The sequence below is a fragment of the Myotis yumanensis genome, unplaced genomic scaffold (assembly GCF_028538775.1).
Source record: "Myotis yumanensis isolate MYYU_CA2020_CCGP unplaced genomic scaffold, mMyoYum1.0.hap1 SCAF_20, whole genome shotgun sequence".
Classification (NCBI taxonomy): domain Eukaryota; kingdom Metazoa; phylum Chordata; class Mammalia; order Chiroptera; family Vespertilionidae; genus Myotis; species Myotis yumanensis.
In genome coordinates this window covers 1,841,503-1,862,470 of record NW_027223771.1, presented here as the reverse complement: position 1 = coordinate 1,862,470, position 20,968 = coordinate 1,841,503, and the positions used below count along the sequence as shown (strand labels likewise).

General features: G+C 54.2%; 1 protein-coding gene across 1 annotated transcript; it reads right to left on the bottom strand.

The window, feature by feature from the left end:
- Positions 1-244: 244 nt before the first annotated feature.
- On the bottom strand, positions 245-20,746 carry IDH2 (isocitrate dehydrogenase (NADP(+)) 2). The gene is made up of 11 exons (XM_070400611.1): positions 20,569-20,746; positions 9,422-9,513; positions 7,341-7,506; positions 5,475-5,635; positions 5,242-5,385; positions 4,252-4,388; positions 3,926-4,077; positions 1,676-1,788; positions 1,444-1,541; positions 1,259-1,351; positions 245-597 (listed from the first exon to the last, which is right to left on the bottom strand). Exons 1-11 carry the CDS (start codon positions 20,681-20,683, stop codon positions 510-512), a joined length of 1,359 nt encoding a protein of 452 aa, XP_070256712.1. The 5' UTR covers positions 20,684-20,746; the 3' UTR covers positions 245-509.
- Between the last annotated feature and the right edge of the window lie 222 nt (positions 20,747-20,968).

Sequence of the window (20,968 nt, the reverse complement as noted above, 5' to 3'; positions counted from 1 at the left end):
GTGATGACCCCCAAACGATACAGGAACCACGCTAGGAAATTCCAGGGAGCCCACAGGCCTGCGGCCCCAGAGTCCCAGCGGCTACTGGGGGGGGGGGGGGGGCCCTGGAGCATCCTGCTCGGTCCCCTCCCCCCACGGGGCCCAGGACTGGATGGAGCCTGGGACAGACCTCCTGTCCCCGTGGAGCCCCCGCCCTCCGGGCCCCAGCTGCCTCCTCCCCTGAGGGACAAACACAGCAGACAGCTTTGTGAAGAGGTTTTAGTAGCTAAATATGGCACCACGTGTTCCAAGGCGATATAAATTACAGTCTGCGGAACATACTGACGGGCTGAGGTAAAACACACCGCTCCTGCCTCCCGTCACCTCCGCGAGGGGCAGCGCAGAGACTTGGAAAAACATGTCGCTTATAAAAAAACGTCCCCCAGAAAGGCCTCCTGAGAGGGCTGAGGCTCACCCTCGGCGAGCCCGGGACCGGGGCCCGCCGCCGCGGCCGGGCGCGTTCGCCGCCCCTACTTCTGCCCCAGGGCTTTGTCCAGGTTGTTCTTGATGGTGTCCAGGAAGTCCGAGGTGTTCAGGAAGTGTTCGTTCAGCTTCACGCTGGCGAGAGAACACCACCCGAGTGAGGGGCAGAGCCCGAGCTTGGGGGTCTTGATGGCAGCCCCTGTGGGGAGGGGTGTGGCCGGGCCACCTGCGGGTCACAGGTCCCCCGCCGCCCGCCGCCAAGGGGCCGCGGCCAAGTCAGCGGGAGCCTGGGAAGGTCTGCCTGTTCTCTGGCAGGTGAATGGGCCGCTGGGTACAAGGTCCCCTGGGAGAAGTGGGGAGATGGGTGCCGGCGCGGGTGGATGGGGACCAATCAGGGGGCCTGGTCTGGGAAGGTTGGCCAGAGCCATCCCTCAGGGCTGTGGACCTGTCCTGACCCCAGGCTCCTGGTGGCGAAGCTGACCAAAGACGGGGGCCTCGCCCTAGCCGGTGTGGCTCAATGGATAGAGCGTCGGCCTGTGGACTGGAGGGTCCCAGGTTCGATTCCCGGTCAGGGCACATGCCCGGGTTGTGGGCTCGATCCCCAGTAGGGGGCGTGCAGGAGGCAGCCGATCCATGATTCTCATCATTGATGTTTTTCTCTCTCTCCCCCTCTCCCTTCCTCTCTGAAATCAATAAAAAAAAGGGGGGGGGGCCTCTAAGAAGGGTCCCTCAGCTTTTGCCCACTGGCCCCCGAGGCCCCGGAAGGCCAGCCCTGCCCTCCACCCCGGCCACGCACTTGCTGAGCCCGTGGATGCAGCCCGCCAGGTCCTTGGTCATGGCTCCGCTCTCCACAGTCTGCACGCACACCTTCTCCAGGGTCTGGGAAAACCTGCAGGGGGCGGTGCAGAGTGAGCCCTGGGCTGGGCAGCATCCGGCCCGGAACCTGCCCCGGGGCCGGCGCTGCCCCTCTTCCGGGCTCACCTGATGAGGTCCTGGTTCCCGTCCAGCTTCCCCCGGTGCTCCAGGCCCCGCGTCCAGGCGAAGATGCTGGCGATGGGGTTGGTGCTGGTCGGCCGGCCCTGGGGGCAGCGGGCGCAGGGGAATTAAGAGCCCAAAAGCCAACAAAGGGGGTTAACCCAGAGGCAGCTTCCCAGCCCTCGATTGACAGGGCCGGGCCCGTCCTCCCAGCCCGTGTGGCACGCTCCCCACGTACCTTCTGGTGCTCCCGATAGTGGCGCGTGACTGTCCCGTGAGCAGCCTCAGCCTCGATGGTCTTTCCGTCAGGGCAGACCAGCACGGACGTCATCAGCCCCAGGGAGCCAAAGCCTGAAGGTGGGAAGAGCCTCCTCTGAGTGTGGGCGCCTCGCCTCCAGTCGCCTGGATCCAGCCCACCTGCCTTCCGCCTGTCACTCAACTTATGACTCCGCCCACCCTGGGGGTTGGGGGTAGGGGGTAGGGCAGGCACTGTTTCTGGTTTGTCCACCCTGGTCTTGGGACTCCAGGGCCCAGCACAGGGCAGGGGAGCACTCACAGGTGGCGAGAGCTGGCCCGTTAGCATAGACAGACTTTCCACTCCAAACCTACCCTTTTGCAAATCTAGTTAGCTTTGCAAAAGGGTGAATTTGCTTTGCAAAAGGGTGAATTTGAAGCGGAACACCTGGGCCTGTGGCCCCACCTCCAGGTGTCCCACAGCCCCGTGGCCCCTGGGGCCCAAGACCCCACAGAGTTCTGCGCACCCAGCCCAGCCCGTGGCCGGGAGGCACGTTGGAGCAGAAGGAAGGAAGCCTGCTGGCAGCATTCCCAGCGACTGCTTTTATCTGCTGCTCTTTCCGGCTACTTGCAAGCTTTGTGGTAAGTTTCCAATTCTTCCCAAATCCACGTGCGAAGCTTCTCTGTTGCCAAGATCCCCACGGCACCAACGTAAGAATGGTCAAGTCCCAAGGAAGGAAAAGCGGGCAAGCTCTCTAGGGCAGGGGTCCTCAAACTTTTTAAACAGGGGGCCAGTTCACTGTCCCTCAGACCGTTGGAGGGCCGGACTATAGTTTAAAAAAAAAACTATGAACAAATTCCTATGCACACTGCACATATCTTATTTTGAAGTAAAAAAACAAAACGGGAACAAATACAATATTTGTATTTGCATGTGGCCTGTGGGCCGTAGTTTGAGGACCCCTGCTCTAGGGAAACGACCTGTCTAGGAAGTTTTGCTATTGGCGCAGGGGGAGGGGGTCCCGTCTCCGCTGCTCCCTGGACCTTCCCACTCACGAATTCCTTATCTATTTAGGGGTCACTGTCGCGCCTTTCTCTTGCCTGCTGTGGCTTTTCATCCTTCCAGCCCAGATGGGCATCGTGCTACTGCGAGGATCACCACTGAACTTTTCAAAATAAAGCCAAAGGCCAGGCCGCGATGAAAAGGCAGATGGTCTCAAAGCTTTGTAAAGCCTTTGGGCGATTCCTTACGGTTCCTCTCCGCTGGGATCTGATTTACCTTTGAGATGGAGGGTTTTTCCATCTTCCCTGATATTCTCCTACATCTGAAAGGTTGACTGTGCATGCCCTGGCCGGTTTGGCTCAGAGGATAGAGCGTCGGCCTGCAGGCCGAAGGGGCCCGGGTTCGATTCCGGTCAAGGGCACGCACCTTGGCTGCAGGCTCCTCCCCGGCCCGGGCCCTGGTCGGGGCGCGTGCAGGAGGCAACCAATCGATGTGTTTCTCTCACATCGATATTTCTCTCTGTCTTTCCCTCTCTCTTCCACTCTCCCTAAAAAAATCAATGGAGAAATATCCTCGGGTGAGGATTAAATAAATAAATAAAAGGTTTACCGCGCAAAAAAAATTCTCTGCAATTTAAAGAGCACCCGCCCTAGCCAGTTTGGCTCAATGGATAAAGTGTTGGTTGGCCTGCGGACTGAAGGGTCCCAAGTTCGACTCCAGTCAAGGGCACATGCCCAGGTTGTGGGCTCAATCCCCAGTAGGGGACGTGCTGGAGGCAGCCGATCCATGATTCTCTCTCATCATGGATGTTTCTATCTCTCTCTCCCCCTCTCCCTCCCTCTCTGAAATCAATAAAAATATATTTTAAAATGATAATAAATAAAGAGCACCCAGATTGCTCAATCCCATTTGGTTCCCCTGGAGCCAAACCTAGTTACTCGGCCCCTCCCTGGACAGGAACCTCAGGGTCAACACGCCTAGCCCCTGAGAACCTGAAGTCCCGGTTCCTCCCTTCCCTTCAATGACAGCCTTAGTAATACACCCGTCCCAGCAGAATTTGCGATCCTTCCTCACACAGCTCCCGGGGAGCTCCTGCCCCCTGCTGTCCACAGGGGACCTTGCAAGGAGCCGGCAAGCCCGGGTGCTGCTGCTACCCTGGAGGAACTTTTCTACCAAAAGGGTCTAAAAATGACCTCGGCCAGAGAGGCCGAAGGACCCACCCCCACAGGGAGCAGGGGGCTCCCGGCGTACCCTGGGCCAGGATGTCGGACTGCACGTCTCCATCATAGTTCTTGCAGGCCCACACAAAGCCGCCTGAAGACTTGAGGACCTGAGCCACCATGTCATCAATGAGCCGGTGCTCGTACCAGATCTTATTCTTCTCGAACTCGGTCTTATAATGCCTGGAAGCAAAGGGGCCTGTTGTGGGGAGGAAGGCGGGAGGCTGATGGATTGGGGGATCCCTTCCTGAGCCAAATGCACGGGGACAGCGCCCTTCCGGGGGTAGGATGAGGGATGGGGTTGGGGGGGGACCAGGAGGGAGGGCTGGGGCATCTTATCAAGGGAGCGGCTGTTACTTCTCATAGATCTCCTGGAAGATGTCCTTGAAGCGCCCGTCGTAGGCTTTCAGAATGGTGTTCTTTGTGCTCATGTACAGCGGCCACTTCTTCTGGATGGCGTACTGGAAGCAGCTGTGCGCAAAGCCCGAGATGGACTGCAGGGAGAGAGACGGGTTGCTGGCCTGGTCCCCCAGGGCCAGGCCCCGCCCGGGGATGGCACCCCTTCCCTCCACACGCCCCTCTCCTGCAATCTGGGCTCATCCAGCCACCTTCAGCACGCATCTGCTATTTCTGCTGGTCCAGCTTCCCCCTCCCAACTTCTGGGGGGACACAGTCCCCCAGCTTTGCTTTGCAAAGCTACCTCCCCCTCTGCAACTCTTAGACCAGGGGTCCTCAAACTTTTTTTTTTTTAATATATTTTATTGATTTTTTACAGAGAGGAAGGGAGAGGAATAGAGAGTTAGAAACATCGATGAGAGAGAAACATCGATCAGCTGCTTCCTGCACATCTACTGGGGATGTGCCCGCAACCAAGGTCCATGCCCCTGACCGGAATCGAACCTGGGACCCCTCAGTCCGCAGGCCGACGCTCTATCCACTGAGCCAAACCGGTTTCGGCCGCAAACTTTTTAAACAGGGGGCCAGTTCACTGTCCCTCAGACCGTTGGAGGGCCGGACTCTAGTTTAAAAAACAAAAAAACTATGAACAAATTCCTAAGCACACTGCACATATCTTATTTTGAAGTAAAAAAACAAAACAAAACGGGAACAAATACAATATTTGTATTTGCATGTGGCCCGCGGGCCGTAGTTTGAGGACCCCTGTCTGAGACCATATGGCTGGGCTGGGATCTGTCTCTAGAGGACGCTGTGTGTCTGGCTGATCCAATCAGAGCGCCTCCTCTCTCTCGGGGCCTCTGTGATTGGCTCAGAGGTGGTCAGGCTAGACCGTTAGCGGGAACCAGTCCGGCTGGCAGAGACAAGCCTGGAGCAGAGAGCCGGCCTCACCTCGTCAGTGTTGTACATGCCCATGCCCACGCCGCCAGCAGGGAAGTTGAACACCTCCCACTCCTTGGCGCTGCTGCCATCCTTGGGCGTGAACACCATCTTGAAGGTGCCGGCGCGGTCGGCCACAAAGTCCGTGGCCTTGTACTGCAGAAGACGAGAGGGTGGCTCAGGCCGGGGGCTCCGGACGGAAGGGGGTCCCGGGCCAGCAGAGCCCAACTCCCGCCTCGGCCCACCTGGTCGCCATGGGCGTGCCTGCCAATGGTGATGGGCATGGTCCAGCCAGGGACGAGGCGGGGGATGTTCTTGCAGATAATGGGCTCCCGGAAGACGGTCCCGCCCAGGATGTTCCGGATGGTTCCGTTGGGGCTCTTCCACATCTTCTTCAGCTTGAACTCTAGGAGAGCAGAGATGAAGTGGCCCCACCGCAGCCCCTACCTTCCAGCCAGAATCGGAACCCCCCCGAGCAAGAGCACAGGCAGGGGAGGGTCCTACAAATGATCCCGGGGAAGAGTCTAAAGCAGTGGTTCTCAACCTTGGCTGCACATTAGAATCACCTGGGAATCTTTTTAAAATCCTGATTTCTGGGCCTCGTCCTCTGGAAATTCTGTGCCTTTGTTATGGGGTGGGGCCACAACATGAGTAACAAAGAAACAAAATTTCCGGAGGACGAGGCCCAGAAATCAGGATTTTAAAAAAAGATTCCCAGGTGACTCTAATGTGCAGCCAAGGTTGAGAACCACTGCTCTAGAGTGGGAATGTGTGGGCCCCAGAACCACACTGCCTGGCTCCAGGTCCACTCCACCACCTCTGACTGTGAGCCTGTGGACTGAAGGGTCCCGGGTTCTATTCAGGTCAAGGGCACATGCCCGGGTTGCAGGCTCGATCCCCAGTGGGGGGCGTGCAGGAGGCAGCCGATCCATGATTCTCTCTGATCATTGATGTTTCTATCTCCCTCTCCTTTCCTCTTGGAAATAAAAATATATTTTAAAAAAGAGAAGAAAGTAGTGATAAAACACCTAATCTTTTGGATCGCTGTGAGGATTAAATGAACTCATACATGAAGTGCCTAGAACAGTGCCTGGCACGTGGTCTGACTACTGTTACTCCCACATGGTACTGGGACGTGTAGCTCAGCCCGATGAACCCTGGCAGCACACGGCCTCACCCCGGATGCTCTGGTTCTGGCTGCAGAACCGCCACTAATCGCAAGGCCGGGCCTGAGTTATTAAGACTGTGACCTTCAACACCCTTATCCAGAAAATGGTGATATATACATCCCAGGGTTCGGGAGAATAAAAAGGAAAACTTGTGAGAGAAGAGCTTAGCACTAAAATGATTCCAATACCCTAAGGTCAGTACAACCCAAAAGACAGGAGGAGGCCTGGGGGGGTGGGAAGGGGCGGGATGGTCTTGAATGCTTCCTTCTAGGGTCCTGATTCTGCTGGAATTAGGGGGACAGAACTCTGCAAACTCCTACATCACCATTCCTTGGCCTTTCCAAACCTGGCCCCTCTATCCACACACCATTGTCATTTCATGGAAGCCTCCAGAACAGCCCTCAGGACCAGGGACAGCAGCCAGTCAAGCCTGGAGGGGGGCACCTCGCTGAGACCCCTATATGGGCACAGGGGCAGGGGTGGACCTGCGATGCCAAGACCGTGGCAGGACGCTAGTAACGTTCCCCGGAGCCCCAAAGGATCTGAAGAATCCAGGCTTGGCACACAGTCCTCCTCTGGACAGAGGTGGCCCAGGTCTCTCTGTCCACCGGCCTGCAAAACAGTCCAGGAGGCCAGAGGGGCAGCTACCATTGGCCAAGCGCCATTCTCACTGTGACAGCATCAGCGTCAGCTTCCTCCTCCTCCTCCCTGTCACCGATGGCACCTCCACTGGCCAGAGCCGCTCATCACAGCAGAAACCCCACGGGCCCGGGAGCAGGGAACGGATTCTGGTCTCTGCTCGATCACACCCCGACTGTGGAAGCTGAAGCCAGCCCCTTAACCGCCCCTCCCCAGCCCCATCTACAGGGACCACTGTCGCCCAGGCACTCGCAGGGAGACTGGGGTCACGTCCCAGCCCACCCACCCCGCAGGCCCCCGCACCTTCCACACGGGCCTCGTCGGGAGTGATGGTGGCGCACTTGACAGCCACGCTGTACTTCTGGGTGGCCAACGCGGAGTCGATGGTGACCTGGTCGTCAGTCTTGTCACGGTTTGGGAGCCCCAGGTCGAAATACTTGAGCTGGACATCCACGTGGGGCAGGATGAGCTAGAGACAGAGGCCAGGCCAAGGCGTCAGCCCAGATACGATGGCTCAGGGGCGTGTGCAGGCCGCGGCAGGGGACACTCAGTCAGGGCAGGGACGAGGGAAGGCCAGCGGAGGGAGGGGCAACGCAGCAGAGGGCAAGAGTCAGCCATTCCTCGGTGGGGCCCGGCCAAAGCCGGCTGGAGGCCGGGGCTCCGGAGAGAGGCCGGCAGCCCGGCAGAGGGCTCATCCCCTAGCACGGACCATATGCCCCCGCCATGGCCCATCAACTCAGCCAAACCCCAAACTCCAAGTGCATCGCTATTCTCAAACCAGAGGTGGGACCCAGTGGTTGAGCGTCGACCTAGGAACCAGGTGGCCAGGTTCGATTCCCAGTCAGGGAACATGCCCAGGTTGTGGGCTCGATGCCCAGTGTGGGGTGTGCAGGAGGCAACCGATCAATGAGTCTCTCACCATTCATGTTTCCATCGCTCCCTCTCCCTTCCTCTCTGAAATCAACTAAATATATTTGAAATAAATAAATAAATAAATAAATAAATAAATAAGCGAGGGATGGGGAACCTCTGGCCTACAGGCTGTATAAGGCCCACGGAATCATTTGGTCTGGTTCTGCCAAGACATTAGGGGTCAGTTAATTAAATGTTTGACTGGCCCTGGCCGGCTTGGCTCAGTGGATAGAGCATCGGCCTGAGGACTGAAGGGTCCCAGGTTCGATTCCGGCCAAGGGCACATGCCTGGGTTGCAGGCTCGATCCCCAGTGGAGGGTGTGCAGGAGGCAGCCGATCCATGATTCTCTCTCATCCGTGATGTTTCTATCTGTCTATCCCTCTCCCTTCCTCCCTGAAATCAATAAAGAAATATTTTAAAAAATAAATAAATAAATGTTTGACCAAACATAGCAGGAAAATTTTTTTCTTTTAGCAGGATAATTTTTAAGCCGACAATTTAGTATGGCCCATGAATGTTGTTAAAAACATCCAAATGGCCCTTGGCAGAAAAAAGGTTCCCCACCCCTACAACAGTGGGCTCCCTCATCTCCCCCATTCAGAAATGGCGCTTCTCAACCTTCTCCTTGTGGACATAGATAAATTGTAGGGTCTTCACGTGGACAATACACTCTCCCAGGCAGCACCCAGTGACTTGGAGAAGCCAAGAAGCCTCCCTGGGAACCACGTGCTGTGGTGGCTCAAACAAGTCCCTGCCCTGCAGAGCGCACCACGGCCACCCCTCACAAAGACATCCCTGAGCCACTCAGAAAAGGTGACCTCCAGCCGGCAGACATGGCTCAGTGGTTGAGCGTCGACCTATGAACCAGGAGATCACGGTTCGATTCTGGTCAGGGCACATGCCCCGGTTGCGGGCTCCACCCCCAGTAGAGGACACGCAGGAGGCAGACGATCAATAATTCTCTCTCATCATGGATGTTTCTCTCTCTCTCTCCCTCTCCCTTCCTCTCTGAAATCAATTAAAAAAATAAAGAAAAAATAAATTAAAAGAAAAAGTGACTCCAGGCACAGCTGCCCCCCCACCAGCCCTGCGCTCCTTCACCCCCTCGAGGCAGCAGGTTGGACAGAGGGGGTGAGAGGGACAGGATACGGGCCTTTCCAAACCTGGCGCCTCTATCCACACACCATTGTGGATACAGACTGGGACACGCAGGCTTCGGCACCAGCAGGAGGCACAGGCTGCCGAGCACAGGCCGCTGCCAGACGCCCCAAGAACCACGAGTGGACTGACACAGCGGAAGGATGGGTGGGAGGAGGGAAACAGGACAGCGGCCACCCACCAGGGGACAGAGGCATCAGGTGATGGGTGGGGCCTGAAGCGGGGTGGGGGGGTGGGGCAGGACCTGTGCTGGGCGGCTTGCTGAGCCTGGCCCACCACGGGGAGAGCTGCCACCCACTCCGGAGGGAACTACCTTGTCCTTGATGAACTGCCAGATAATACGGGTCATCTCATCGCCGTCCATCTCCACCACCGGCTTGGCCACCTTGATCCTCTTGTCGGCATCTAGGACGGGGCATAGACACGGCATGAGGCCCCTGGGGAGGAGGGGGAGGGAGCCCCCGGCCCCAAGGGGAGAGCAGTGGTCAGCCGGGCCCAGCTGCCCAGTGTTCACACCCAGGAACAGCTCTCGGGCAGCTCGGGGACCTGAACCCGCCACTGAGCGTGGCCAGCCTGGCCACTGAGATCTCCTCCCCGGGGATCTGAAGGCAGAGAACTCGAAGCAGCCGGGGCCGCCCTGTCCAGCAGCACGTCCGGAGAGGCTGCCGGGGGCTGCTGCCACCTGGTTCCCCAGGCAACCCACGATCCCCTCTAATCCAATTTTTTTTTAATCCTCACCTGAAGGTATTTTTTCCATTGACTTTTAGAGAGAGTAGAAGAGAGAGGGGAAGACAGAGAGAAATATCGATGTGAGAGAAACACATGGATTGGTTGCCTCCTGCACGAGCCCGGGCCAGGGAGGAGCCTGCAACCGAGGTACGTGCCCTTGACCGGAATCGAACCCGGGACCCTTCGGTCCGCAGGCCGATGCTCTATCCACTGAGCCGAACCGGCTAGGGCTTCCCTGCGTCCTTCTAATAACATCCTCTCAAACTCGGCCTGTCACTCACTCGGTCTGTTGCTTGCAACCCGAGAAGCTGACTAACTTGCAATGAGGAGGGATTGTATTAACACCTCCTCTGGACCGGACAGTGTCCCCCACCGTTTGCAGGATTCCATTCACGCCTCCCCACGGGAGTATCATCACCTCCACTTTAAACGTGGGGAGGCTGAGGTCCCCGGGTTGCAGTTTGAAAACAGGAGGATTCGCACCCTGCAGGAGAGGACACAGCCTGGGAAGGGAGCTCAGAACTGGCCGGAGTGGCTCAGGCCGGCCAATCCTGCCAGAGAAGCATCACAAGACTGGACGAGAGGGAGGGCGGAGGGGGAACCGGAGCCAGGGAAGCTCTTCAAGGAAATTCTGACTCGAGAAAAACCAACAGTCTGGGAAGTGTATTCCAAGGAAAACTCAAGAAAATGGCCCAGCCCCAGCTGGTTTGGCTCAGTGGCTAGAGCATCGGCCTGCGGACTGAAGGGTCCCGGGTTTGATTCCGGTCAAGGGCACATGCCCGGGGTTGCGGGCTCGATCCCCAAGTAGGGGGCGTGCAGGAGGCAGCTGATCAATGATGCTCTTATCACTGAGGTTTCTCTCTCTCTCTCCCCCTCTTCTTTCCTCTCTGAGATGAATAAAAAAAAAATATATATATATATTTAAATATATTTTATTGATTTTTTACAGAGAGGAAGGGAGAGAGAGAGAGAGTTAGAAACATCAATGAGAGAGAAACATCGATCAGCTGCCTCCTGCACATCTCCTATTGGGGATGTGCCCGCAACCCAGGTACATGCCCTTGACCGGAATCGAACCTGGGACCTTTCAGTCCGCAGGCCGACGCTCTATCCACTGAGCCAAACCGGTTTCGGCAAAAATATATTTTTTTAAAAAGAAAAGAAAATGGCCCATCTAATTCGTCAGTGCAGGCTGCCTTGGAGGCGGCTTGTTGAACACCCCTCCAGAACACCCCTCCGCCCGCAGCCTGGAGGAATCAGTGACATCTATGCAAAACCTGCAACCGGGTGGGTAGCTCAGATGGTTAGAGCGTGGTCCTGATACGCCAAGGTTGTGGGTTCGATCCCTGGTCAGGGCACATACGAGAAGCAACCAACAAAAGCATAAATAAGTGGAACAACAAATTGATGTTTCTTCCCTCTCTCCCTCCCTTCTTTTCTCTTAAAAAAAAAAAGCGTCAAGATTATTCAGAGACAGGAGGGAACGCAGATCCCTTGCTCAAGTGCAGCCTCGAATGCCCTTGTGAGTCAGACATAGAAAAGCAGAAAGCAACACAGACTGGAAGGAAATGCTTCACTCCCTGGAGAGCAAGGGATTTGGGGCCCAAGCTACAGCATTCCTTCACCCTTTGTGGCCTAAAGCTTGGATGGAACAGGTTTTAGGACCCGCAGAAAGTCTACTGGGCTGTGGCAGGGCGACCTTGATTTCTAGGAGCACTTCCTATGAGTTCATTTGAGGAGAGCCAATCCAATGTTTAAAGAACATATTGAACCCTAATCAGGACCCCTAAGGAGAGAGATTCATTTAGGGGCCAGTCCTAGCGGTTGCACACTTGAGCTCCATTCAAGTTTTAGCTTCATGCCGGCAGCTCGTGGGCTGTGGACACCATGCTTCCTCCGTGAGGGAGTTGAATGTCAAGGTCACAGCTGTGCACACAGGAGTCAAACCCTCAGAGGCCACAGGGCCCACAGGCTCATTCTGTTTGACCCATATAGTGTTTTTCTTAAGTATTAATTGGTGGCCACAGTTTAAAATCAGGAGATTGTAACAACAACAAAATCCCAGCCCTAGCTGGTTTGGCTCGGTGGATAGAGCGTCAGCCTACAGACTAAAGGGTCCCGGGTTCGATTCCAGTCAAGGGCACATGCCCGGGTTGCAGGCTCGATCCCCAGTTGGGGGGGCGTGCAGGAGGCAGCCGATTGATGATTCTCTCTCATCATTGATGTTTCTATCTCTCTCCCTCTCCCTTCCTCTCTGAAATCAATATATATTTTTAAAAAAATTTTTTTTAAATCCCAAAAAACAAGTGGGCAAAGGACTTGCATAGATAGTTCTCCAAAGTGATAAATAAAAAAGCCAGCAAGTGCGTGAAAACATGCTCAACATCACTAATCATTAGGGAAATTCAAATCAAAACCACAACGAGATACCACCTGGACCCCTTAGAATGGCTACTATCAAGAAACAAACACACAAACAAACAGAAAACAACAAGTCAACACTTGTTGGGCTCATGCCGGCAGCTCGTGGGCTGTGGACACCGCGCTTCCTCCGTGAGGGAGGTGAATGTCAAGGTCACAGCTGTGCACACGGGAGTCCAACCCTCAGAGACCACAGGGCCCACTTACTTACAACCAGATGCTTAGCGCCTCTTCCTGAAGCACCTAAAACACAATAGTGCCCGCCCCCAAGGAGGGAGGATGGAAGGGAAGACCTACAGGTAGTGAGCAGAGAGCAAGCAGCGCCTTTGTCAAGGTCAAGGAGCTGGGAACAGTGACGAGAACCAGAGCAGGGTGCGGAGAAACTGGAACCCTGTGCACGGCTGGTGAGAACGTAAACTCGTGCAGCTGCTACAGAAAACAGTTCCATACTGTGCCACTTGTCTACAAATTAAAAACTAGAGCCTGGCCGGCGTGGCTCAGCGGCTCAGCATTGACCTGAGAACCGAGAGGTCGAGGTTTAATTCCCAGTCAGGGCACATGCCCGGGTTGCAGGCTCAATCCCCAGTGTGGGGCATGCAGGAGGCAGTGGGTCAATGATTCTCTCCCATCATTGATGTTTCTTTTTTTAAAAAATATATTTTATTGACTTTTTTACAGAGAGGAAGGGACAGAGATAGTTAGAAACATCAATGAGAGAGAAACATCAATCAACTGCCTCCTGCACACCCCCCACTGGGGATGTGCCCGCAACCAAGGCACATGCCCTTGACCGGAACCGAACCCGGGACCCTTGAGTCCGCAGGCCGACGCTCCATCCACTGAGCCAAACCGGCCACGGCTCATCATTGATGTTTCTATCTCTCTCTCCCTCTCTCTTCCTCTCTGAAATCAATAAAAATATATTTAAAAACAAAAACTAGAATCACCATGTGACCCACCAGTCCTACTTTTGGATATATATCTGGAAGAATCGAAAGCAGGGTCTTGTACACCCATATTCCTATCAGCATTACGCACAATAGCCAAGAGTGCGGAGCAACCCAAGTGTCCATCAACGGAAGAATGAACAAACCAAATGTGGCCTGGACCTTCTGGAGAACAGGCCCGGCTGGTGTGGCTCAGTGGTTGACTGTCGACCTATGAACCAGGAGGTCACATGCCCAGGTTGCGGGCTCGATCCCCAGTAGGGGGCGTGCAGGAGGCAGCCGATTAATGATTCTCACTCATCATGATGTCTCTATCTCTCTCTCCCTCTCCCTTCCTCTCTAAAATCAATAAAAACATATTTTTATTTTTTTATTTTATTTTTTATTTTTTAATATATTTTATTGATTTTTTACAGAGAGGAAGGGAGAGAGATAGAGAGTCAGAAACATCGATGAGAGAGAAACATCGATCAGCCGCCTCCTGCACATCCCCCACCGGGGATGTGCCCGCAACCCAGGTACATGCCCTTGACCGGAATCGAACCTGGGACCTTTCAGTCCGCAGGCCGATGCTCTATCCACTGAGCCAAACCAGTTTCGGCTAAAAACATATTTTTAAAAAAAGAGAAGAACAGGACTCGGAAGCTAATCCAGGAGAATTAAGAAAAATTTTCCTCCTAAAGGCTGAACAACGTTCATGATTCCAAGTTTTCTAAGACTGGGCTCCTCACTCCTTAACCATGGATGTACCTGCTTTAAAACTAAAAAGGGAAGCGACTCCATGTGTTAGTGATGTGGGACCTACCCCAACAGCTTTTGCTGCTTGTTCTTTTGTTTCAATTGCACAAAGTTGACTTTGTATCTCTTACCCTGTGGTATAGTTTATAGGACAATATTGCAGGCCTGGCCAGGTAGCTCAGTGAGTTAAAGTGTTACCAGATACTCCAAGGTTTCGGGTTCAACCCCCAGTCAGGGCTCATACAAGAATCTACCAATGAATGCCAAAAAAGTGAAACAACAAATCAATGTTTCTTTCTCTCTAAAAAAAAATTACCATCTTTCCCAAACACTCTTTCAATCCAGCAGGCGTTTAACATTTTGGGGAAGCAACTCCTATGATAAATTAGAAGTAGTATTAAATATGTAAGGATTTAATAACTAAGCTTTTTACAATTCCTGTCTGTACCTTACTCAGAAGGGCAATGAATTTTAACTTGATATTTTTATGGCAGAACGTACATGCAATGGAATATTATTCAGCCTTGCAAAGGAAGGCAATCTGGTCACACATGCCACAACACAGATGAACCTTAAGGCCTTCAGACATGGTGCTAAGTGAAACAAGCCAGTCACAAAAAGACAGATTCGCCTTATATGAGGTGCCTAACGAAATCAAAGTCATAGAAACAGAAAGCAGAAAGGTGGTTGCCGGGGGCCGGGGTGGGGGGAATGGGGAGTTATTGTTTAATAAGTATAGAGTTTTAGTTTTGCAAGATGAAAAAGCTCTGGATATTGGTTGTACAATAATGTAAATATACTGAACACTACTGAACTGCAGACTTAAAAATGGGTAAAATGGAAATTGCTGTTATGCATTTGTACAATCTATAGATACAGAAGCCTAATATGCAAATTGTCCCCGTGGGAGTTCAATGGGGAGACCCCTCATTCCCTACGGCGTGTGCTGACCACCAGGGGGCGGCACGTTACTAAGGAAGGCCCCGGCCAGCAGCTGGAAGGCCCCGATCGGCCCTGATTGCTGGCCAACCCTAGGGACCCTACCTGTTCACAAATTTTGTGCACGGGGCCTCTAGTAAAACATAAGAAATAAAGATTCAATTAAAAAAATTAAACCAGTCCAAAAAAAAAATTTAAACACCTTAGAAGATTTAACATAAAAATCCAGCCTTTCTGGTGACAGGATTGAGAAGTACAGGTTGGTAGTTACAGAATAGCTACAGGGATGTAAAGTACAGCCTGGGGAATGTAGTCGATAATATTGTAATTATGTGTGGTGCCAGGTGGGGACTGGAAATAGGAGGCACATTTTGTAAAGTATATGATTGTGTAACAACTATCACAGTGTGTACCTGAAACAAATACAAAATAACACTGAATGCAAACTGTATTTGAAAATGAAGTTTTCAGCCCTGGATGGCTTGGTTCAGTGGATAGAGCGTCGGCCTGTGGACTGAAGGGTCCCAGGTTCAATTCCGGCCAAGGCACATGCCCAGGTTACGGGCTCGATCCCCAGTAGGGGGCATGCAGGAAGCAGCCAATCAATGATTCTCTCTCATCACTGATGTTTCTCTCTCTGTGTCCCTCTCCCTTCCTCTCTGAAATCAATAAAAAATATTTAAAAAAGAAAAGAAAGTTTTTAATTTAAAAAAAGTAAAGTAAAATAAATTAAGAATAGAAAAAAAATCCAGCCTCTCTTGAAGAATGAGTTGCTTCCACATGCTGAGCCCGTGCTGGCTCTCGGCCCAGATGGGGTGGGCTGAGCTGAGGCGGCCTCTCTCTCCCTGCCAGGCCTACCACGCGTCTCTCAGAGTGCCCTAAGGCATGGCTGTTGTTCAGCCAAATATGGTGGAGACATTCCCATCATCTGCCCCCCTGGGAGACAAGTGGCAACAAGCAACCTGAAATCCCAGGAACAGAGGCTGGGCCTCCCTGAATGCCTCCAAGGGACACCATGAAATCTTCAGATGAGACGTTGCACAAACATTGTCCTCCTGGCCAGGGTGTGGGGATGGAATTACAGCAGTCCCAGGAGGTCCGTTAGGCCAACTGTCCTCCCCGTGTGGGGCTCCCAGCACCCAACACCAAGTAAGGATTTATTTTTATTTTCTTTTTAATATATTTTCATTGATTTCAGAGAGGAAGGGAGAGGGAGAGATAGAAACATCAACGAGGGGAATCATTGATCGGCTGCCTCCTGCACGCCCCCTACTGGGGATGGATTTGCAACCCAGGCATGTGCCCTGACCGACAATCGAACCTGCGATCTCTTGGTTCCTGGGTTGACGCTCAACCGCTGACCCACACCCGCAGGGCCCAAACCCATCCCTGGTTTTCAGGATCTGCCTGCTGCTGCAAGCTCAAGGCTCAAGGTACCCGGAACAGCAGCCGCCCGCAAGACCACTGCTTCTACGGCATCCCTACCCATACTCAGCCAGCACGGCCCAGCAGAACAAGGAGCCCCAATTCCGGGAGCAATTTTGGAAGGCATTCTAGTACTTTCCTCCCTTTCTCTCACACCCACAGTCAAACCATCAAAAAGCCCTACTGGTTCTTCCTTCAAAATACATCCAGAATCCAACTACTTCTCACCTCCTACCAGGTCCCTGAGGCCAGAGTGCTCCTGCGAAAATGCAAAGCAGGAGCCCTGGCTGCTTTGGCTCAGTGGATAGAGTGTCGGCCTGCAGACTGGAGGGTCCCAGGTTCGATTCCAGTCAAGGGCACATGCTCGGGTTGTGGGCTCGGTCCCCAGTAGGCGGTATGTAGGAGGCAGCCGATCAATGATTCTCTCTCATCATTGATGTTTCTATCTTTCCCTCTCCCTTTCTTTCTGAAATCAATAAAAATATATATGTTTTTTTTTAATGCAAAGCAGGTCATGACACTCCTCTGAAAACCCTGCAAAGCCTCTCCTTTCAATCAGAGTAAAGGCCGAGGTCCTCAAAAATGGCCTGCAAGCCCCCCCACACCACCACCACCCAACCCTCACCACCTAGCCCAGCCGTGGGCAAACTACGGCCCGCGGGCCGGATCCTGCCCGTTTGAAATGAATAAAACTAAAAAAAAAAAAAAAGACCGTGCCCTTTTATGTAATGATGTTTACTTTGAATTTATATTAGTTCACACAAACACTCCATCCATGCTTTTGTTCCGGCCCTCCGGTCCAGTTTAAGAACCCATTGTGGCCCTCGAGTCAAAAAGTTTGCTCACCCCTGACCTAGATCATCTGTCGCTCACCATCATGGACTCTGAGCCACCTTCGTGCGCGAACGCTTTCCTCTCTGCTTCTCCCACAGGCGATAGAACTCCATGGACCAAGACCTTGACCCCTGCAGTTCACTCTTCCCTAGATAACGAAATGCCCTGCTTCTTCTACGCAAACTTTCACACACACCTTCCTTGCTCATTGTTCTCCTGTTAGCATATATCACAGTAAACAAGACTTCTATCTTTTTTTAAAAAATATATTTTATTGATTTTTTACAGAGAGGAAGGGAGAGGGATAGAGAGTTAGAAACATCGAAACATCGATCAGCTGCCTCCTGCACACTCCCCACTGGGGATGTGCCCGCAACCAAGGCACATGCCTTTGACCGGAATCGAACCCGGGACTCTTGAGTCCGCAGGCCGATGCTCTATCCACTGAGCCAAACCGGTTAGGGCAAGACTTCTATCTTGTTTACTGTCTCCACATTAGAAGTTAAGCTCCACGAAGGGCAGAAATCTGGGCCTCTTATTCCCAGCTCTGTCCCTAGCACCTCGCACAGTCCCTGGCGCACACACGGCAGAAGCACACTATTTGCTGAAGGCATGAATGCATGTCAAGGTATGGTCAGTTGGGCCTGCTGCCCTGCTCTCACCTCCTGTTTGGATGGAATGTGCTTCCCTCGCCCCCTCTCCCGGGAAGCATTGCCGCAGAGCGGCCAGCGAGTTCTCACCATCGGACTGCACCGGACCATCAAAAATGTACACGGTGGGAATTGTGCCAGGCACGGGAGAAGCTCAATTTATAGTGTGTGAATATTTGCCACCTGCTGGCATTTTCCACCTGGGTTTGCAGAAGAGTAAAGTCCAGGGCAGGCCACGGAGTCCAACTTCCAGGAACCAGAGAGCAGTTTCCAGCTCATACCCTAAGTGGCATCAGCGCACGAGGCCTCGGCCTCACAGACAGGATTTGGGGACAGGCCCCAGGTTTTCTTGAGAGACTTTTCTTCAAAACCTACTGGACCTAAACACAATCACCCAAACAGCGCTGAAGGGGCAGCTGGGGTCTTATGTGATGTGCACATAAGAACTCTACTGAGCCAGGCTGGTGTGGCTCAATGGTTAAGCATCGACCTATGAACCAGGAGGTCACGGTTCGATTCCCGGTCAAGGGCACTTGCCGCAGGTTACAGGCTCAACCCCCAGTAGGGGGCCTGCAGGAGGCAGCCAATCAATGATTCTCTCCCATCTCTTTCTATCTCTTTCTCCCTCTCCCTTCCGCTCTGAAATCAATTAAAATGTATTTTTTTTTAAAAAGAACTCTACTAGGTTTGCAAAACCTTGAACCATCATTAAATAAATTTCCCTCGAATCTATGAGCCCAGGCAAGTCACCAAGATCTGAAGAGTTAAAAGGCAGCCGAGAAAATTAAGAAGTTCCCCCACTAGGAGTAGAACGGAGGAAGGCTAGATGAGTAATTCTCCCAACAGGTGGTTAGAAGGAGCCCACGGTCACATCCCCAAACTCTAATGTATCAGAACAACAGGAGCAGTCGCTGGAGGCCTGAGTTGCACAACTAGAAAGAGACATGTGTGGGATCCACCAGGCAGCAAAGACACAGGGTGTTTTAGCCCAAAAATACTCTTTCCGTGTCATCAAGGGGAATGCCAACTACTTTGTCTCTGCCAGTGTTGCCTGGTACCAAGCGAGCAGAGGTCAGAATCGTACACTCTCACGTCCAACTCAAATACCAGGCATTCTTCCCATTAATAACCAACTTTCGGAAGGACCGGCGATTGCCTGCTCTTTTTATGTGTTACCAAAATCCAGGCCACGAAGGTGCTTTGTTTTCTTGTTTGTGTGTGGAGGGGGTGGGGGTTCTTTTTAAAAATATATTTTGTATTGATTTTTTAGAAAGAGAGGAAGGGAGAGAGAAACATCGATGTGAGAGTGAAACATCAATTGGCTGCCTCCTGCACGCCCCCTACTGGCAATTGAGTCTGAAACCCATGCCTGATGGGGAATCGAACCCAAACATTTTGGTGACCAGATGACGCCCAACCAACTGAGCCATACAGGCCAGGATTTCTTTTCTTTCTTTTTAAAAATTAAAAATATATCTATATTTTTTTTAATCATCAATGCACAATAAAAAGGAGAATTGGAGACCGTATCTAACTTGCACCATCTTTTGCTGAAGGTGGTGCCTATGGGAAACTTGGTTTGGGGGCACTTGGAACCTAGGGATTGGGGGGCTGACCCTGTAGAGACAAATCCTAGACGTTCAAAAGCAGAAACGCCCCTTTCTCCTTGGCAAGTGGGCTTGGGGGGTGCTGGGGCCCCAACACTAGTCAGCTGCTCCCACACCGGGTTAAAGATTACCTACACTGGCAGGAGAGCCAGGCTGCGTGAGCCCCACCCCCTCTTCCTCACTCTCCTGGCTCACCCCAAGGGGCTCCTGGCCAGGTGAGCATAGGGGTTTCCGGGACAACAGGCATCAGACCGGGACAAGGGACCTACATTGTTCCCTGCCATTTGTAGCGGGCGGTGGAGAGCCTGGGTGCAGGCCGTGCCCACATACCAGCAGGGGCAGCCTACATTGATCATGGAGGTTCAGGCTACGTCCTGCTTCCCATTGACCCCACCGCTGTCTCCTCCGCTAAGCCGGGAGCTCAGGGTACCCCATGAGCTGTGAACAAAGTCTCCGCATCGGTGAGCCCGGCAGGGCCGAAGAGCAGCGCAGGAGCCGGCCCGCGAGAAAAGGCAAATCCAGCCAAGGACAGGGCCTGGGATGGAGCCTCAAGTGCAGCGACAAGGAGAAGGGGGGAGTCCAAACAAAGGGGGAAATGAAAAGCACGCTTCTCCAGCTGTCGCATAAAAAGGCTCCAAAAATAGCTGACGAGGGCCTGGCAGCCAGGAGGGGTTACAGCGCGCTTGGCTGAAAAGGAACGGGAAGTGGATGCCTCCTCCCTCCCGCCTTTGTCTGAGCAGAAACAGCTCGCGGGGTGCTCCGGCCCCCACCCGGTTGCTCGTCTCCCGCCAGCGCGTGTGGGATCCCCTCCTGCTCCGGGACACCCCCCGCACCTCCATACAGTTAAATCGGGTGCGCGAGGCAGCCCCGATCTCTGCCCGCTCCCCCCCCCGCCCCCAACCCCCGCGCGCAGGGCCGCAGGGCTGGCATCGCCCGGGCCACCAGTTGCCACCGTCCTTCAAGTCCCCGCCACTGCGCCTGGCGCGGCCTGGGAGCTCGGGGCAGGGGGCCGCGGAGCGAGGCTGTCCTCCGGCCCCGGCTCTTTGTGTGCCCAAACCCGCGGCCCCCCTGCCTGCGATCGGCCCGATCGCGCTCCCCGGCTCCCTCCCGGAGGCCGCCACGTCGCGAGCCCGGCGCGCGCCCTCCCGCCCGGACCCTTCTGGCACTCACAGTGGCGCCGCGGCTGCTCCTGCAAGTTGGGGCCCGTCAAGGCGGCCGGCGCCCACGCCGGCCCGGAGCCCGACGCCCTGCCGAGCGAGCGCACGACCCGCAGGTAACCAGCCATGCCGAGCAGAAGGAACCAACCCCGCAGGCAAGATCCGAGCGCCGGCCGCTGCTCCGCTGCCTCGCGGCGGGCTGCCCAGACCTGGGCGCTGGGCGCGCGGGCACGGCGGGGGCGGGGCCGCCGGGGCCTCCGTCCCATTGGGCCGCGCCGGGAGGGGGCGTGGCCAGGCGGCGGGACACGCCCCCTCACGCAGCCGGCGCGGCACCAGAGTCGCGGGAAGCCCAGTTGGACCCGCGCCAGAGGCGGGTGAGACCGTCGCCCGGGACCCGCGCGCGGGGGTCGGCG